The 17,373-nt window shown below is 49.4% G+C and overlaps 5 protein-coding genes across 5 annotated transcripts; 2 read left to right on the top strand and 3 right to left on the bottom strand.

The window, feature by feature from the left end:
* Window positions 1-337: 337 nt before the first annotated feature.
* AtWU_11382 (OSTA/TMEM184 family protein) lies at window positions 338-1,827 on the top strand (the record flags this gene model as incomplete). Its single annotated transcript, XM_035506482.1, has 6 exons — window positions 338-401; window positions 461-608; window positions 665-917; window positions 983-1,108; window positions 1,169-1,318; window positions 1,381-1,827. The coding sequence occupies 6 exons, from the start codon at window positions 338-340 to the stop codon at window positions 1,825-1,827; spliced, it is 1,188 nt and encodes a 395-aa protein (XP_035362375.1).
* Window positions 1,828-2,806: 979 nt separating this feature from the next.
* AtWU_11383 (uncharacterized protein) lies at window positions 2,807-3,570 on the bottom strand (the record flags this gene model as incomplete). The annotated part of the gene is made up of 2 exons (XM_035506483.1): window positions 2,807-3,397; window positions 3,511-3,570. The coding sequence occupies 2 exons, from the start codon at window positions 3,568-3,570 to the stop codon at window positions 2,807-2,809; spliced, it is 651 nt and encodes a 216-aa protein (XP_035362376.1).
* A 1,191-nt stretch (window positions 3,571-4,761) lies between these two features.
* On the top strand, window positions 4,762-5,780 carry AtWU_11384 (oxidase ustYa family protein; the record flags this gene model as incomplete). The annotated part of the gene is made up of 4 exons (XM_035506484.1): window positions 4,762-4,978; window positions 5,061-5,183; window positions 5,267-5,345; window positions 5,393-5,780. 4 exons carry the CDS (start codon window positions 4,762-4,764, stop codon window positions 5,778-5,780), a joined length of 807 nt encoding a protein of 268 aa, XP_035362377.1.
* A 1,548-nt stretch (window positions 5,781-7,328) lies between these two features.
* Window positions 7,329-15,526, bottom strand: AtWU_11385 (polyketide synthase; the record flags this gene model as incomplete). The annotated part of the gene is made up of 13 exons (XM_035506485.1): window positions 7,329-8,192; window positions 8,252-8,726; window positions 8,785-9,125; window positions 9,188-9,262; window positions 9,322-9,603; window positions 9,657-10,520; window positions 10,587-10,612; window positions 10,663-10,759; window positions 10,807-13,124; window positions 13,201-13,650; window positions 13,701-14,376; window positions 14,424-14,937; window positions 14,994-15,526. The coding sequence occupies 13 exons, from the start codon at window positions 15,524-15,526 to the stop codon at window positions 7,329-7,331; spliced, it is 7,515 nt and encodes a 2,504-aa protein (XP_035362378.1).
* Window positions 15,527-16,235: 709 nt separating this feature from the next.
* AtWU_11386 (uncharacterized protein) lies at window positions 16,236-16,814 on the bottom strand (the record flags this gene model as incomplete). Its single annotated transcript, XM_035506486.1, has 2 exons — window positions 16,236-16,430; window positions 16,482-16,814. 2 exons carry the CDS (start codon window positions 16,812-16,814, stop codon window positions 16,236-16,238), a joined length of 528 nt encoding a protein of 175 aa, XP_035362379.1.
* Between the last annotated feature and the right edge of the window lie 559 nt (window positions 16,815-17,373).

Genomic DNA, 17,373 nt, shown 5'->3' on the forward strand with positions numbered 1-17,373 from the left:
GGCAGCCGCCGATCGGCTCCACCATGGTCTTGGCGTGCAGACTTGACTTGAGTGCAATAAGGCTGCACATCCCGACCAGCGGCTTATTTGCGCGTGGCGGAGTTGTTCCATGGCAGATCTGCAGTTTTTCTTTGGCCGGAAATTGAAACAATTAGTGACATGGTGCGCCTGAGATTAGCCTCCGTCCCTGTTGGTCTAAGGTTTTCACGAGGCTTTGAAGGGTCATAGTAAATATATAATGAGCTGTCTGTGTAGGTGTTAAACCTCTTCAATGAGCAGCTGAAGTATCAATTCCCGCAACATTGCCAATTATATTTCTTTCAATTTTGTATTCAATATGACTATCTTAAGACGAAGTGCCGGCAGCTATGGATGTCCTATACCAGACCATCTTGAACAACGTAAGTAGTCTTAACATCCTCGTTCTGCAGATGCGACGAACTAGCTGACCTCGAGACAGTCGACGTTGGTCCCTTCGTAGGGAATCTCACTTTCTATCAATTCAACATGATTGTATCCGGCGCTTGCACAGCGATTGTGTTATTTCTCATTTTGGGCCTTATGGGTCGACATGCGATGCATATGAGCAATCCTAACGAGCAACTTAAGTAAAGACACTCGAAATCGTGGGTAAATATCGAGGATGCTGACAAGATCGAAATAGAATAATGCGAATCTGCAACCTCATCCCGTCGTACCAAGTCCTATCTTACATCTCAATCTGCTTCCCGAACTCCTACATCTACCTACAAGGATTCACCGAGGTTCTACAGGGCGTAGCGTTATACGCCTTCCTCATGCTACTCTGCGATTACATGGCTCCCGATGATACGAGCAAAGTGAAATTCTTCTCTTCGCTCGAGACAAAGAGACAGTGGCAGCCGAAGAAGAAGAGGAATGGTCTTGCCTTTTTGAGTGTGAGTCGTTCGGCAGCAGAAATAACAGAGCCGTGAACAGTAACTGACCGCGTCTCTGCGTCTAGTTGACTTGGTACTCCGTGCTTCAATATCCTATAATCACTTGGATTACCGCTATTGTCCAAGTAGTGACCCAGTCAATGCATGTCTACTGCCTTGAAAGCAACGCTCCCCATTTCGCTCACATTTGGGTATGTACCATCTTTACATGTCTGACTGCATTGTACAATAGTCACTAATAAAATCAATAGCTCGAAGTGGTCACATCTGTGTCAACATCCATAGCCCTCAACGCTATAATCCAATTCTATGTGAACATGAAGGGATACATGACAGAGCACAAGCCACTGCTAAAGCTAATGGCATTTAAACTGATCGTTGGTCTAATCTTGCTCGAGAAGGTATTCATCTGGCACCCCGAAAATGTATCCAGAAATGAGCGGATATATCTAACACCAACCAGATTATGTTCCTCATCCTCACTAGCACAAAAGTCCTCACTTACCCCCCCTCAATGACCTACATCGACACACTGATGGGGCTTCCAACAATGCTCATTTGTGTCCAGATGGTGCCGCTATCCTTCCTAGTCCTTTATGCTTACCGCACAAAGCCTTACGAGATCTCAACCTCAGTGAGCAGTCTGCGACCCCAGGCATACCAGCCTCTTGAGTCAGACCAGGACGAGGAGGCCTTCCTGAACGACCCGCCCAAACGCTATCAAGGTGGAGCTTGGGGAGTACGTGCCTGGGCTATCTACCTAAACCCGCTTGTGCTGTTCAATGATGTCCATTCGGCTTACCTCATGATACACAGTGCGCGGTCTCTGCAGAAGGTTCAACGGAGGGAGGAACCAGAGCAGGAGATGGCCAGGTTTGAGACGAGATATGACACTGGCGAGGGGAGGTGAGGAGCTCGCAGGACCAGTTTGATTCAGGACTCGACGCAGGAGGCATGGGCTGTAGCGGACGGGGTGGAAAGCCCCATAGGGACATGCCATTGCGATAGGCAGGTGCGTTGCAATTCATCATGTGAAACATTACAAACGCCAGTTATAATATGAAAAATGCTGTCCTCAAATGTTCAGTGGGTATTTATGTCCCTTTCAGTTAGGTTTTCGCCTTTGCGCACTGGCGTCTCCTTGGCTACCGGTTACTGGTAAGAGTCCATGCGTTGCGATGGGGGTCAAAGTCAGCGTGATCATAGTGGTCAGTCAATCCAAAAGTACCATTTAGCCGGTCGGGATAGGCATTGGATTGATTGGAACCATGATTTAAGATATATAGTAATCCATTGTCACAACACTAATTCTCAAGCGACCCTATATATGGTCCGGGGACAATTGTGAATGATAACGTAAAATTGCGCTATATATTACCGCCGTTTCTAGCAGAACTCTGACTGCGACAGGAAAAAGAATGCTATATGGGAATACGGAGTACAATCCTCCAAAAGTTTATAATATCGAACGTGTCCAAAAAACATAGTACGTAGAGAGTCGTTTAAGCTTTGATATGGACTAAATCTTTCCATTGAAGGAAACATGAAACTGCACAATCTTAAGGGCATAGTTAAAACGAACGATAACTAAGAAAAAGACTTTCGTATACTCTGCGCGCCGAGGACAGAAATTGTCCGCATAGTCGCATAGCCAATTTCCATCACAGGTAAAGATGTAACTATAAAATAGCAACAAAGCCAATACTAAAAGACAATCCAGCGTCTGATATGATCGCCGAGTAACTCAATTGATTGTCAATCCCATGCTGCCCCTCGCGCAGGAGCACCCTTGCTATTCTGTTGCGATGTCGAGGAATGAACGGGGTGGTTGTCAAATTAGAAGCCAACCAGGTGATGGGAAAATCACCTTACTAGCCGGCTACTTTCTGCTAACAGCGCTTGTTGTTAGGGAGCCAGACACCAGCCTCGCAAAGGTTGACATTATTTACAGTGGCATCCTCGGTGGTCTGGTCATCACGCTTGGCATTCTGCCACCAACCGTTAGGCAGTGGGCTGTTCTCGAACTCCACCGTGGCATCTTTGGCAGCCTCGTCGCGCTTGCCATGCCACCATTGGTTTGCAGGGGCTTCCATATTGACGTTTTCCACAGTGGCATCCTGGGTGGTTTCGTCGTTGCGCTTGCTAGGAACCCAAGCAACTCTGTAAGGGTCAAGTTCATTGTCATCCTCCACCGTGGCGACATGGGCAGACTGGTCGTCACGCTTGTACGATATCCAGCCATCATGAGCACCTCCAAACGTATCGTCCTGTTCCACCGTGGCGACATGAGCAGACTGGTCGTCGCGCTTGTAAGCTATCCAGCCTTCAATAGGGCCTGCGTCATCATTGACATTCTCCACAGTGGCATCATGGGCAGCCTGGTTGTCACGCTTGTCAGGCCCCCAACCACCATAACAACCTATAGCCACATTGTCGTCTTCAACAGTGGCGTCGTGGGCAACCTGACCGTCACGCTTGCACTATAAAAATTCAAGTCAGCCCATATACCCATCCAGGTCCTGATAATTACTTCTTGGGCAGGAGGGCGTCTTGGGACTGCCGGAAGCGTCGAGATTGGAGAGTGTATTCTTACGGGGGCTGGCAAAGCCAGGGTCGCGGAGACCAGCATGAGCGTTGTAAGAAAATACTTCATTCTGAATGATCGGTGAACGCAGACGGATTCTGGTGAAGTGAAGGCAAAAAGACAAAGACACTAAATATGCTCCACAGAGAAGAACTAGACTTGGGATTGCCTGTATCAATGGGATTGATTGTGGTCTCTTCGGCTGGATGGCTAGGTGATTCGAGCGAGACTTTATACTTGAGAATGGCACCCAGTTCAAAGTTATTGACTCATAGTTTGGTTATCCCTCGAGGTTTCCCATTCAGCATTCTGCGTGTATACCTTTTGTGGAGCCGTCACTCATATCTGGGAGATCAGCACCCGCGAGTCAGTGGGTATGGATGGATAGCAAGGATGTCAAGCAGGGGGATATCAACTGCATGTACGCAGGATGCAACTGTTGATGGACGAGAAGAAAACATTTTATACATGCGGGTGTATCTCAGGTGACGCCTTATTCCGTACGAGAGACAATAAAAGGCAATGCGATTCATGTGATTCATCAAAATGATGATTGTTGCGTACTAAAGTCAATGGGACATGCACACAAGCAGCTTTGAGACAAATTGACCAGAAGAACGCTAATCTGTAGAGTAACAAAGCAGTCAGTTGCTTATTATTTCTATATTCTTTATCATAGAAGTACTGCTCGTGGATCTCTAGGAGTGTAGCTTGTGGGCTGAGATCTACAAAGTAATTTGCCTACTTTGTCCTTGCATGAAGCCAAGCCTCTCCGCACCCCTGGATTCGGAGTATGCCGCCTTGCCTTACCCCCCAGTCATTTGTTTTTCTAGTATGTGAATGCCTTGCGCATTGATCCTCCTTCGTTCGCCATCTGCTGTGGGCACTCCTGCAATTTGTAATGCAAGTAATGGCGGTCTGTGTTCGGTTCTACCTGACGAGTACATCTCAGCTGTGCCAAATGTTGTGAGGGGTCAATGACACTACACGAGGCGCAGCTGAGTTGCAACAGCATATCACACATTACAATGGAGCCTTGCATGGTATAATGCATGCCAATTGGTAATCATCCGCGGCGCCACCATAACCTTTTCTCCTTGGAGCAGAATCATAAGACGTTTCGGTTCATCAACAGTTAAGCCGCAGACCCCGATTTCTTAAAATCGCCCCAAGGAAGCTTATCTCCATACTACATCAACTCCCTACCACACCGCACTATTTTGGATTTCCGTCATATCGAATGTTCAGTAGACATTAGCAATGAGTGACGCCAAGTACCGAGAAATACCTGAAGATGATGAGTCCGGGGCCTTGTTAGCCCAGACTGAGACGGAAAGTCATCGTCACCCAGGTCGACCCCGTTTGTCAAGGCACCTGCTCTATGTTTATCTGGGTATTAGCATTTTCATCAACCTCCTCGGGCTATTGTATGCCATCCGACACTCCAAAGATATCATTATTCCGAATCCCCTTTTTTGTTAGTTGTTATCCTTCTCAAAAGCTTTATCTCCCAATTGCACGGTTATCATTTTACTAATTCGGCCATCTTTACCAAACAGCACCAGCAAACAAGCTCATTAAGTACAAAAACGTGAAATTCGAAAGCGGCTTCGCAAAGAAGACCCAATATATGGGTCCTCCCAGTGAGGCTTATGATGAAGCCTGGGAGGACCTGTACAACTGTAAGCTCTCTATGTACCCATGGCGCGTTAATCTATCATCTTACTGATCCATGTTCTGTCATATCGCCGTTGAATGGGTATAGACGGTATTATCAAGATTCCCCAATCTGAAGCAGCCCAGCTAGTCAACTACACCATGCCACTGGCCTCCGAGCCAGGAATGTACATGGTCGAGATAGACGTTTTTCATCAGCTTCACTGTCTGGTAGATACGACCCTCCCCCCACCCCGCCCCGGGTCCCTGCAACACGTCGAGTAGCCAGTGAAACTAATGTTCCATTTTCACAGCATCATCTCCACAAGAAGGCCTGGGGTCACGACATGGGCGTTAATATGAGCGATCCTCAGGAGGTAGAGGACTTTTGGACACATCTGGATCATTGTTCCGATTCAATACGCCAGAATCTGATGTGCTCCTCTGATTTATCAACTATCCATTGGCTGTGGGCGGAAAAAGACCAGACATGGGAAGCAGACGGCCGTGTGATGCACACCTGTCGCGACTTCGAGGCGATCCGGGACTGGGCGTTTGAGAACAGGGCAGGGATGATAGACCGTACGGTGTGGGTGCCAGATCCCTTGCGTGGGGAGATCTAGGCAACGGCTTTGTGTTTAGGTGATTAGGTTAGGGAGTGTTTTCTGCCAACTGATGTTAGACTTCTTTATCATCTTCTAACCTCCCAAACGTGGGTTTGATCAATTTTGCACTATTAGTATGCAAGCCGCTACTTTCTGAAGTGTTGCGTCTCGTCTGTCCGAAAGGAAGGGTTCGCAACTGGAAAGAGCTACTTCGAATTATTGAGCTGCGTTATGAACAGAATCAGTACAATTCTGCACTATATCCTACACGTGGAGTAGGATACCGCTGAAGTAATATTCTCCGCTTGTCCCATGGATATAGCAAACTTTCTGCCTGTACAGATAGTGCGGAGGGCATGTTCTTCTACACACCGGGATGGGCTGGACCACTCCAACGTGCTCGCTCACGATGTAGATCTTATCAACGACACTACTGGCGCGCACCATGATCTCTGGTGGGCGCTGAGAGATGGCGCAAACAACCTCAGCATGTCTATCTCGATGTGGGCAGGATTAGACATCTTGACGGCGCAAGCCATTACCTGTTATACGTACGTCTAAGCTTTCAGCTTACCCCTATGCCTGCAGCCTCGCCGCACCGAACTACCAGGGCAATCCCGGAACTAGTTTCCTACTAGCAGGAATCGGACTTTGGACGTCTCTGACTACAACCCTTGTGTCCGGACAGCCACCTCTAACGTCTAGAAGAGTGACAGCCACGCTCTCGTCGAGCAGCGGATCTTGTCCAGTACGACAGCAAGATAGCAATACCTAGGAACTAACCTAGCCACAATTAAGTTTTCCGACAAGGCGATTGGTTCCGGTGTCATAAGATAGGGGTGTTTGTCATCTTGATCATACACCCCTTGCTTCCCTCGTCTACCACCAAAGGGACCATGGTAAGCATCCGTAACAGTACACATGCACCTATCAAAATGGTTAGCATAACCTTCACCGGGCTGTGGGCGCAGTGTGCTAAAGATGTTGGCTCCAAGACGCGAGATCATCGAGAACATAAAGGCGCTTGCGAAAGCCAAGGCCAACAGTCATACCTATCGCTACTATTGTGGTAACTGTTATTGAGACTCGACCTCCCTCCCGTGGGCCTCTACCGCTAGCCTAAGCAAGTTAGCGACCCCGATTAGGAATAGCCCCACTTAAGCGAGGGTCCACTACCTCAATAGGAAAACAACATCTCAAATGAGATGCCATTTTTGAGCGATTCGGGTGCTTGCTCGTTCGCTCGCCAGCGACCCCTACCTGCTGACCTTCTACCTGTCCCTGTCTAGCAGGATCCTACGTAGGGGCCACCTTGCAAATAATTTAAAGTGTGTTTATTTTAGGCCACGTGCTTTAAATTACCTTATATCGCTTAGCGCGGAGGATCATGACGCCGCTAACCCCTTTAGGTTAGATGTAAAGTTCAACGGAAGTAACAGCCGCCTTTTGAATTTGGCTAGATATAGTAGAGAAAACCTGCGCGAGTTCATTCATTTTAAAGAAGCATTTAGCGAATACAAGTGTTAGTGAGCACAGGTCGATGATGACTAATGACTGACGTAACCTTTACTCTTCACCTTGACCCAACTTGTACTGCACCCTCAAGAGTTTAACGATATGATCAGCCAATGACCCCAAATTGCCAGCCTTTGTAATTTCAGACAACGGGACATCAAGATGAATAGTTCGCCGCACCCAGCTCCTCATCTCAATTGCCACCAGCGAGTCGATTGCAAAACCGGCAGCCTCTTCATCAGTCAGTTCTCGCCCATTTGAGATCGTGCCCGCAATAAGGTGAGCCATGTTCCGTTTGAACTCGGTAATCGCATCAGACTTGTTCAGCAACGAAGGATCTTGGTGGACATTGTTAAGGAATTCGCGCAGCCGATGTTCAGGTCCGTTCGTTCCCTCATCCATCGACGCCTGCCCTAAGTTGCTGTGCATAGCAAACCGGGCATCGCGCCCCCATAACCGAATGAGCGAAGCGCTCTCGCTCTTACCCGTTTTGTCGGAAATGCCAACGTCCAGTATCCCCGAGCACTGCTGGTTTGGGCGGGAGTCTTCGATGCTGACTTGGAACGAGTCAAGGACGGCCCGTTCTGTTATGGGCTGAGCCGAGGCCACGCTGGTCATTTGGGCAAAGTCCGCCCGCTCACTGATGATGCCTACATCTTCAACCGGGCCCAGATTCAGGACCGACGCCGCCAAACCACGCTGTCTCCGGTATGTGGCAAGCCCGGTCAGAAAGGTGTTCGAGGCAGCATAGTTGGCCTGACCCAGAGACCCTGCGGAACCCGCGATCGAACCGAACATGACAAAGAATGATAGGTCCATGCCCTGGGTTGCAGTGTGTAGATTCCATGTGCCGGTGACTTTCGGAGCTAGCCCGCTATCCCATTCCTCCGGTGTCATGTGCTCGAAGGTTCGGTCCTATCAAATGGATATCAGTTCGTTGTCTTGATGAAGGTGATAAGAAGCGGTGGTCACACCTGCAGATTCAATGCCATCTGGACGACGCCAGTGAGACGGTTCGTACACTTTCCGATTGCTCGTTGAACATCAGCGGGTTCAGTTACAGTCCCTGCCACGCAGCTAACGCGACAGCCTTGAACCTCTAGCTCCTTTATGAACTTCCGATGTTCATCCTTCTCAGCTGATGGGGAGAGATACACTATCTCGCGAGCCCCATGTTCAACTAGCCACCGAGAAACTGACTTCCCGATGCCACCGAGGCCTCCAACGATGAGGTACGCTGCGTCGAATGGAAAAGAAGCCTTGGAACTTACGGGCGCGCATGGTAGTTGGGCTGGATCTGGTGTCATCTGGATTACGACCTTTCCCATATGCTTACCTGTCTGTAGGTATCGGAAAGCCTCCTTCACTTGGGCAGTATCAAAAACATGCACGGGCCGAATTGGTTGGATCTGGCCTTTCTGGAAAAGCTCGAAGCATGTCCTCACCGTGCTAAAAGATATCAGTTTCTCCAGATTCAAACTGATGGGAATGATGCGTCCATATGTACCTTATCGCTATATCAGGACGGTCCCGACTGACGTTCGCAAGATTCACCGCATGGAATGAGCGGTCTTCGGCAAACGGGCTCAGACTGAGCATTCCATGGGACAGGATGTCTCGTCGTCCGATTTCAATCATTTTTCCATAGGCTGCCACACATTCCCAGGATGCATGTAGTAACTCACCACTCAGTGAGTTGAGGACGATGTCGACTCCACGTCCACTAGTGGCTCGCATAATATCCGGCAGGAATGATGTATTGCGGGAGTGGAAGATCTGCGCTCTGGGAATCCCATGGGTGTTGACAAGGTACTCTGCCTTCTCCTCGTTTCCAACTGTGGCGTAAATCTGCATGAAACATTAACCATACGCACGAAGTGCTGCCATGAAAAGCACGATGGGTGACTTACCGTAGCACCGAGCATCTGGCAAATATTTATGGCTGCGATACCAACCCCACCGGCAGCAGAGTGAATGAGGACCGACTGGATGGTCAGTTAGCCGACATCTTCCCTATACTCTATAGAATGGCAAGTGAACTGACCTGTCCCTTTTGAAGGTTCCCAACCTGTATTAGCGAGTAAATAACCGTGCAATAGACTGTCAGCATGGCGGCACCATCTGCCAAAGCAAGGCTATCTGGTAACTTCGACAGAGCCCTTCGACGTAGAACCGTACGGTTGCAGAATAGGCCGGTCCCCAATGCCCCGACGCGGTCCCCAGGGGCCAGGTCGGTTACATCTGGAGCAACTCGACGCACCACTCCGGTTGCCTCTAGACCCATATCGTTCGGGTTCCCTATAAGTCCCATGGCAACCAAAGTGTCCTATTCCATGGTCAGGAACACGAACAAGAAGGATGTAATGACAAGCAACTTACCTTGAAGTTCAGCCCGACGTAGCTGACATCCACCTCAACTTCGCCGAGACTCAGATCCGTTGCAGTTGTACTGGGTACCCACTGAAGAGTACTGGTCAATCCAACCTGCTTGATTCCCAATTTCCGTGTTGTATTCAGTGGGGACTGCTTCGTGAGCTGTTGCGAGAGCGACGTCCGGTAAGACCGAGCGGTATGAACAACGCCACCCTCCAACGCGAACTCGTACTCCAGATCTCCATCTGGTATTTCACGGGCCTGCTGGATCTTCTCATGCAGTTCGACTAGGGTGATAGGTGCAGGATTCCCAGCGGAATCCATTTCCAAGACAGATAAATCCAAAGATAGTTCGCGTCTCAATACCCGAGCAAGACCATGAATAATACTGAAGCGCGGATCCGTGCAGCTAAGTGTACTTGGCTGCGTTACCCATAATATTCTGCATCCCTTACTCTGCATCAGGAAGCGTTGTAGAACAAGAAATTGTTCCTGAGAAGACTGAGTGAAATATGGACTGTCAACCTCCAGTAGTGAAACGATGGTGCGACTGTTACAGGGCGAGCCATCCAAGGTTGACCAGTGGACTTCATAGCCACTTCTGCGGAAACACGCTGCCACATCTCCAGGCCATCCTGCCTCCTCCGGGTTAGAAGCCAGGATAGTTATATCTCTGTCAGGTATCGGCTCCTGAGCAAGCCTAGAGATAATGGTGAATAACGGCTGAACCGAACCCTCAAGATCGCGCTCGATTGTCTCGCCTCCAGTAAATCCAGCTGCGTGAAGCTTCTTGTCCCATTCCTCTCCCGAGATGTAAGGTTTGTCAGGGCGTCCATCGTCTTCACCCAACCACCAGCCAGGAAGCGCACCCTGTAAAAACGAGTCGAAGTATTAGCGCAGTGCGGCGCACATGCGGTTCATAGAAGGAAGACTTACCACCACGTAGTCCGTGACAGGAGTATCTAGAATTTTTATTCAGAACTATATTGACTATGAGAGCAAAGATTCTTACCCGAATAAAACTCTTGTAGCAAGAAACGCCCATTCTTGGCAAGCAGCTTGTTGGTATGTAGCAAAGCCTCATGCAGATTTGGAGCGACGTGCATAACCTAACGAAAGGTTAACCTGGGCCCGATAGTGTACATAGTTCACTTACGTTGGAAGCGATGATCAGGTCGAAGCTGTGCGCCTCAAACCCCTGTTCCGTTGGATCACGTGTGATATCCAATGTTCGGTATTCCATATTGGCCTGCCCCTTGAACTTCTCTTGGGCAGTGGCGAAGAATCCAGCGGAAATATCTGTGAAGACATAGCGAGAGAAAAGCTGTGCGCCAGTCGGAGACCTCAGCGAAGAGAGCGCCATTTCGCTCATAGAGCCTGTTCCGGCGCCAATCTCCAGGACTCTCATCAATGGATTCGCATGTCCAAGAAGGGAAAAGACTTTCGTCAGATCAGTCTCTCGGGACAGTGTGTCTTCGTAGAACCTTTCCAACCTATTGCTGGAAACGAGTACCTCTAGCGGGGAACATTTCCCAGACATGAAATCGACGGCATTCTCGTAGACTGCCCTCATACATTCAATGATGGTTAGACCGGGGACGTCGGCCGGTATGCTCTCAAGGCGGCTGTATATTCTCTCTAAGAAATCAGCTGGAGGCATATAGTTCCACTGACTTGAGCCTTCATGGGTAGTAGATAGCCCATCACTGAGTATGGCCGACGAAGGCACCGGAATCTCTTTCATTGCATGGAGAAGGACATCCTCCGTCTCCGGTTGCACTTCCTCGAGCCACCTTGAGAGTGGCTGCAGATTTGGATGCACGCCGACGCTAATCTTAGCGGCCTCCGATAGGATCCAAGATTTCCATTTCATCAAATGTTGGGTAGACGAATCGATATGCCCAATTCGCTCAGCTGTGGCTCGAATGTGTATTAAAGAAAGGAGCCCAAGAATCCTACGGTGGGTGGCATGTCCAAGATTGGGGCGCGGAGGCAGGATCTTCTCAGGTGGCAGTAAGTCGATATCTGGCTTCCAATGTATCCTAGAAATTAAGTCGGTCTCATCCGTCCCTGTCCTGCTAGACCCTGCTAGGCCAGCCAGGACTCCACCCTCGAGCCTAAAGATTGTCTGGCCTTCAGTGGTACCGATGATCTTTGCCTGCTGCCCTTTTTCTTTGTCTTCAAATGTCCGAGCTTCGAAGGAAACCCGCGACCATGGCCCGTTATCAATAACGAGGCGCTCAATCTTGGCGGGGATAAAGGCCCCTGAAATGGTATGTAACCTTCCTCTCGATGCGGCTATACCGATCAGCTGAAGGGCTTGGTCGATAACAGCAGGATGGAGAGCGTAGTGGGTGCCTTTCTGCATATCAGGCTGGTGTACAGTGGCAGCTGCGGCATTGTCAATTGGGTCTGCGGTGATGTCTTGCAGACGCTGGAACTGGGGGCCGTATTGTAATCCGCATCGCTGGACCGTGCGGTACCACCGTAATGGTTCCACTCCTCGGGGTAAAGGGCTGACTTCTTTACGCTCAACAGAAATAGAGTAGTCACTTCCTGCACGTACACAACCCTTGCAGTGCACTGTCCATTTAGCCCCGTCGAATGCACATACAGAAAAGTTGTACCACCCGGACAGGACGCCGTCTGCCAGCTCAATTGGCTTGAGGCTTGAAATAACCTCAACTGCAGCATCAATGGTTAGCATTAGAGGAGACTCAAACCGAATGTTCTGTATTGTGTAGCGTTCGAGACTAGATTCTGATTGGTTATTGAGGACATTCAACTGCCTAATGGCCTCGCCGGCCATGGTGATATACCCGGCAGCTGGGAAGACGACTTCGCCGTGCAGGACATGGTCCGACAGCCATGGCACATCGTCTAGCCGCAAGACGTTTCTCCATGATGGCTCCTGAATTGTCGCTTCCATTATCATTGAGCCTAGAAGCTCATGGTGAGGGAGTGAGCGTAGCCGCCAGTCGCGACTTGGTCTACCCTCGCTCCAGTACATGTCAGTATGCGTCCATGGAAAGCGCGGGATGTCGCCAAGAAGTCTACCACCTTGCACAATTGTGGGAAAGCCGACAAACGACCCTGTGTTGAACACATATCCAGCAGTTGCGAGCAGTAGGGATTTTTGGTGGTCATCGTTGCGCGTAAGGGTGGGTATGTACACGGGAGGTGACCGAGGAGCAACTTGAAATATCTGCCGAAGAGGCGCAGATAAAGCGGAATGTGGTCCGACTTCTATGAATATCTGGCTACCCTCCGTCTGCCTTTTGAGAAGCATCTCTACTGCCTTTGAAAAGCGGACAGGAGATTCAAGGTTCCGACGCCAGTAGCTTGGTCCGAGTTGAGAAGGGTCAGTAATGATATCGCCGGTGACACTAGAAACCATCGGCCGCATATGTGGTCCCGGATTCATATGAGGTACGAGAGCATTCTCATATGACGTTCCGATAGTCTCCATCTGCGCTGCAGGATTATGTCAACATATATTTCAGTGGCTTAGCACCGGGATTGAGGCATGTTGCCGAGCGTCAAGACTTACGAGAATGGTAGGCAACCTGCACACGCAGCTTCCGACAGAAAATTCCCGGAAGAGCCGTGGTAATATTGCTGATTACCTGGGGTATCTGTTCCTTGGGTCCTGAAATCGTCACGTTACGAGGGCTGTTCTCACAAGCGACGACCACCCCGTCGACGAGGAACGGTAGAACTTCCTCATGGCTCAATCCAATAGATGCCATTGCACCGGAGCCCTCCTGTAATTTGGCCAGCCTTCCACGGTAGAATGCGATAACAATAGCTGATTCAATTGTTATCGCACCTGATGCGCAGGCTGCAGCGATCTCACCACTAGAATGTCCAACTACAGTGCTTGGTTGAATACCCCAGTATGCTAGGATCTGGAGCAATCCGAGCTGGAGGGCAGTGCAAAGTGGCTGGGCTAGTTCAACTTCATTGACACGCGACTCAGTGCCCACTCGTGAAAGCTCCTCTATATTCAAGTTAGTGTCTCTCGCTGCATGCAACCTGCAGGCTACTGACCAAGTAAGAACCATTCTGGGGGCTCTGTCAAGTTCTGAAGCACCTCATCCATCTTCTTGATCGCATTACAGAATAAAGGCTCAGTTTCCAGAAGCTGTCTCCCCATTCCCGCCCATTGCGCCCCTTGTCCTGTGAACACGAACGTTAATGCAGGAGAGGGGAGCGTCTTGGGTGACGACTGAAATTGAGACTGATCCACTGGCGTGTCCGGGTAGACTACCGCGAATGCCCGATGACTGTGATGCTCCCGTCGTGATGCTAATGTATATGCCAAATCGTGAAGGCTCGTGGGGTTAGTGTTTATGTAGCCTGCTATGTCTTTTATGCGACGTTGTAAGGACTGTTTGTTGTGCGCAGAAACCACGACGAGGTGCGGACGGTCTGATTCCGGGTGGGCCATCTTTTGTACTCCAAATGCAGCCGCAGAATCCAGAATAGCATGCGCGTTGGCCCCGGCTATACCAAATGAATTGATACTCACTCGTTCCTGGCGGTCATTCGGCCATGGTTGGGCTTTCACAGGAACCTCAATCCGGGAGTCTTCCTTGTGGACAGTGGGATTGGGCTTATGAAAATTGATGTTTGGTGGGATGGTGCGGTGTTGCAGGGCAAGGGTTGCTTTAATGATGCTAGTGAGACCTGAAGCCCCCTCGGAATGACCGCAGTTTGGCTTGACCTGTTTTATCATCAGGCTAGGTTATAGAAATATTTGAAGTCACTTACACTACCCATAAGTACACCATGGCCCTCGAAGATCTTGGCGACAACTGATGTCTCAACCGAATCTCCAGCTGAGGTACCTGTCCCATGGCATTCAAAAAAGGCCGTGTCGCAGATGTTATGTATCTGAGCCTGTTTGTATGCATTTCGTATCAGCGTCTCTTGCGCTATTCCGCTGGGGTTAGTCATGACTGCCGTCCTCCCGTCAAAATTCACGGCTGTGGACCGTATTACCGCACGGACAGAGTCGCCATCTTTCAGGGCGTCGCTGAGGCGCTTGATATAGACTGCATTGATAGCCTCTCCACGGCCATACCCGTCCGCATTGGCATCAAATGTTTGGCATTGACCCGAAGGCGATAGAACACCATTTTGGTTCATGACGCTTGTCATCGTCGGGGTTAATATGAGGTTGGTTCCAGCAACGACGGCAGAGGAGCATTGCCCGGTGCGAAGCCCCTGACAAGCCTCGTGCAAACCAACAAGCGAAGCCGAGCATCCGGTTTGTATAGTCATGCTATGGCCCAGTCAGCATTTTCCAAGACAGCCAATTTCCGCTGATGTTAATTATACCTCGGCCCACGGAAGTCAAATTCATATGAGACTCGGTTTGACAAGGCAAAGCCTCCGGTAGCGAGGGCATGATGGCGATCTGGACAAGGGTCTAGTCCCTTGAGGGACAACTCCAGCCAATCCTCCCCAAACACTCCGACATAGCAGCCTATATCCTTTCCGCGCCAACTGGTTTCGCCGGAGTCTTCGAGGCACTCCCACACTACTTCGAGGAGCAACCGTTGCTGGGGATCCATGAGCCTGGCCTCTTTGGCACCAACGGAGAAAAATCCGGCATCAAAGTACGCAGGGTCCTCTTCCAAGAAATATCCGGTCATCGGGGAGGTAGATGGATGAAAGAAGGAATTCGCGTTATACCGACTTTTAGGGACTGGGCCATGGCCACTTTTGCCCGAGACGAGCATGTCCCAGAATTCATCTGCGGTGTGAACATTCCCGGGTAATCTCATGCCCATGCCCACAATGGCAATGGGTTCATCTGCTGCGCTTTCGCTTTCGCGACAGAAGCTTCTTTCGTTCATAGGAGTGGTCATTCTTGCTAGTAATCCAGTACAAAACGTTCTCTCATTGTGATAACGGCCTTATTTAACAGTCGTCCGTCGCTATGTGTAGCTCAAGAGGTAGACTATCGGTGATGGAGAAGTGGAGTATGCTTGATTACATCTTCATTTCCATAAGGAGTAATTTGCATTGGTCGTCTGATTGCAAAAGACTATGTATGTCTCTAATGCTGTGTAATGCCGATGAGTAGTACAGCACAACATGTACCCAGACCGGCACGTTTCACAACGTCTGCGGAAGCAGCCCTTGCGAGGCGATGGACAATAAGGTTTACATTCTTGCTCCTGGACAGGTGCCTTGAACTTTCCCATCCCCTTTTTGCTTCTTCCTGCATATCCACATCAAAATCCAAGAGAACTCGCGGGCAATTGTTGTCTAGCAGAGTTTTTGACCGCCTCTTCCAGGTCATCCAGGGACTGTCAATGACAAAAGCAATATGCCTTTCGTATGTGATATGTAGTCAGTAAGGAGGCTCAGAGCTATCTATTAACCTGGTCTACCATGTTTACACCAACAACCTTTCAGAACAAGCCATTGTTGCTGCATCATTGTGCTACCACATCACTGTTGCATTAAGCCTTCAGGTTTGGAAGTCTCATCATTCCAGGCCACAACGCACAGTGTCTATGCAGGCACATGAGGGGCCTTCAATCCCAAAATGTATACTTCGAGGGAAATATGCTATGCTCTCAGGTTTGACATCAGATCTGTGTACCTCTGCTCGAATTCGCAGAACATTTCCAGAATTTCCGGTGTAAATCCATTCACACAGTGCCTGAGAAGTGCCGCCCGCAACCCTTCCTTCGCCTCATAGATCTTGCGCAGAACCGCCTGGACAATTGAAGATCCGCTAGGGATCTTCTTCACATATGGGACCTACAATTGTCAGTGTATATCATTAGATTAGAAGCCTTCCAGGCAGTATACCTTGCTTGCAGTGGCCACAATAGCCTGAGTCAGGACGTTGATCATCTCGTAAGTAGCAGTCAAAACTTGATCTTCCTCGTCCCGGCCCTCTGTAACCTCCGTGGATGCGATTCTTTTCTGTGCGATCATGGCGCTATCATAGACCTTGTAGGTGCCCCGAGTCAAATAAAGCAGATTGCTCATACCACCCTGATATTGTTGGATTTGGGAGGTCATATCTTTCATGGTTTCCATGAGCAAGTTCAGCTCCATGACCATGTCCGCTGTTGAAGAATAAGGCTTTCCCGAAGAACGTGGAGCAAATGCTCCTACAAAGGACTTAGAACCCGTCATAGCGATGAGGGATTGGGAGAATCTCGTACTACTTTCGCTTTGGGAAGACCTGATGGTAGATTAAGGTGAAAGAAAACGGGCTACTGGATATATCATATGGAAACGAGAAACATGAGTCCTCTGGATCTGTATTTTTGATCCTAAGAAGCATCAAGGAATATATTCTCCCTTGCATCCCCTGAAGGTGGAGTCAATGATTAGGCAACAATTATTTCAAGGTTGAGATGCCGTTCACAATATATTCTGAAGGGTTACACCGGACGTCCTGCAACACAAACCCAGGGGCGCATGCTTTCGTCAGCCCTTGTCGCTTTGTCTTGTTTCTACAACTGCTATCGCACGATGTGACACAAATGAATCTGGCATTCTTGAATACTAATCACTTCGATGATCAACTAATCCATGAAAGGGGGCTCTTTGCAGATAAGGTTTGTCACCCCAAATGACGGAGGTTGATGATGTCATTTGTGTAACAGACCACCAGCTACTCCCTTGCAATCAACCCTTCGATCTCTTGATGCGCAATTGGACTCCGTTCTCGTGACACATGGTCAGGGTC

This window comes from Aspergillus tubingensis, assembly GCF_013340325.1.
Source record: "Aspergillus tubingensis WU-2223L DNA, scaffold_15, whole genome shotgun sequence".
NCBI lineage: Eukaryota > Fungi > Ascomycota > Eurotiomycetes > Eurotiales > Aspergillaceae > Aspergillus > Aspergillus tubingensis.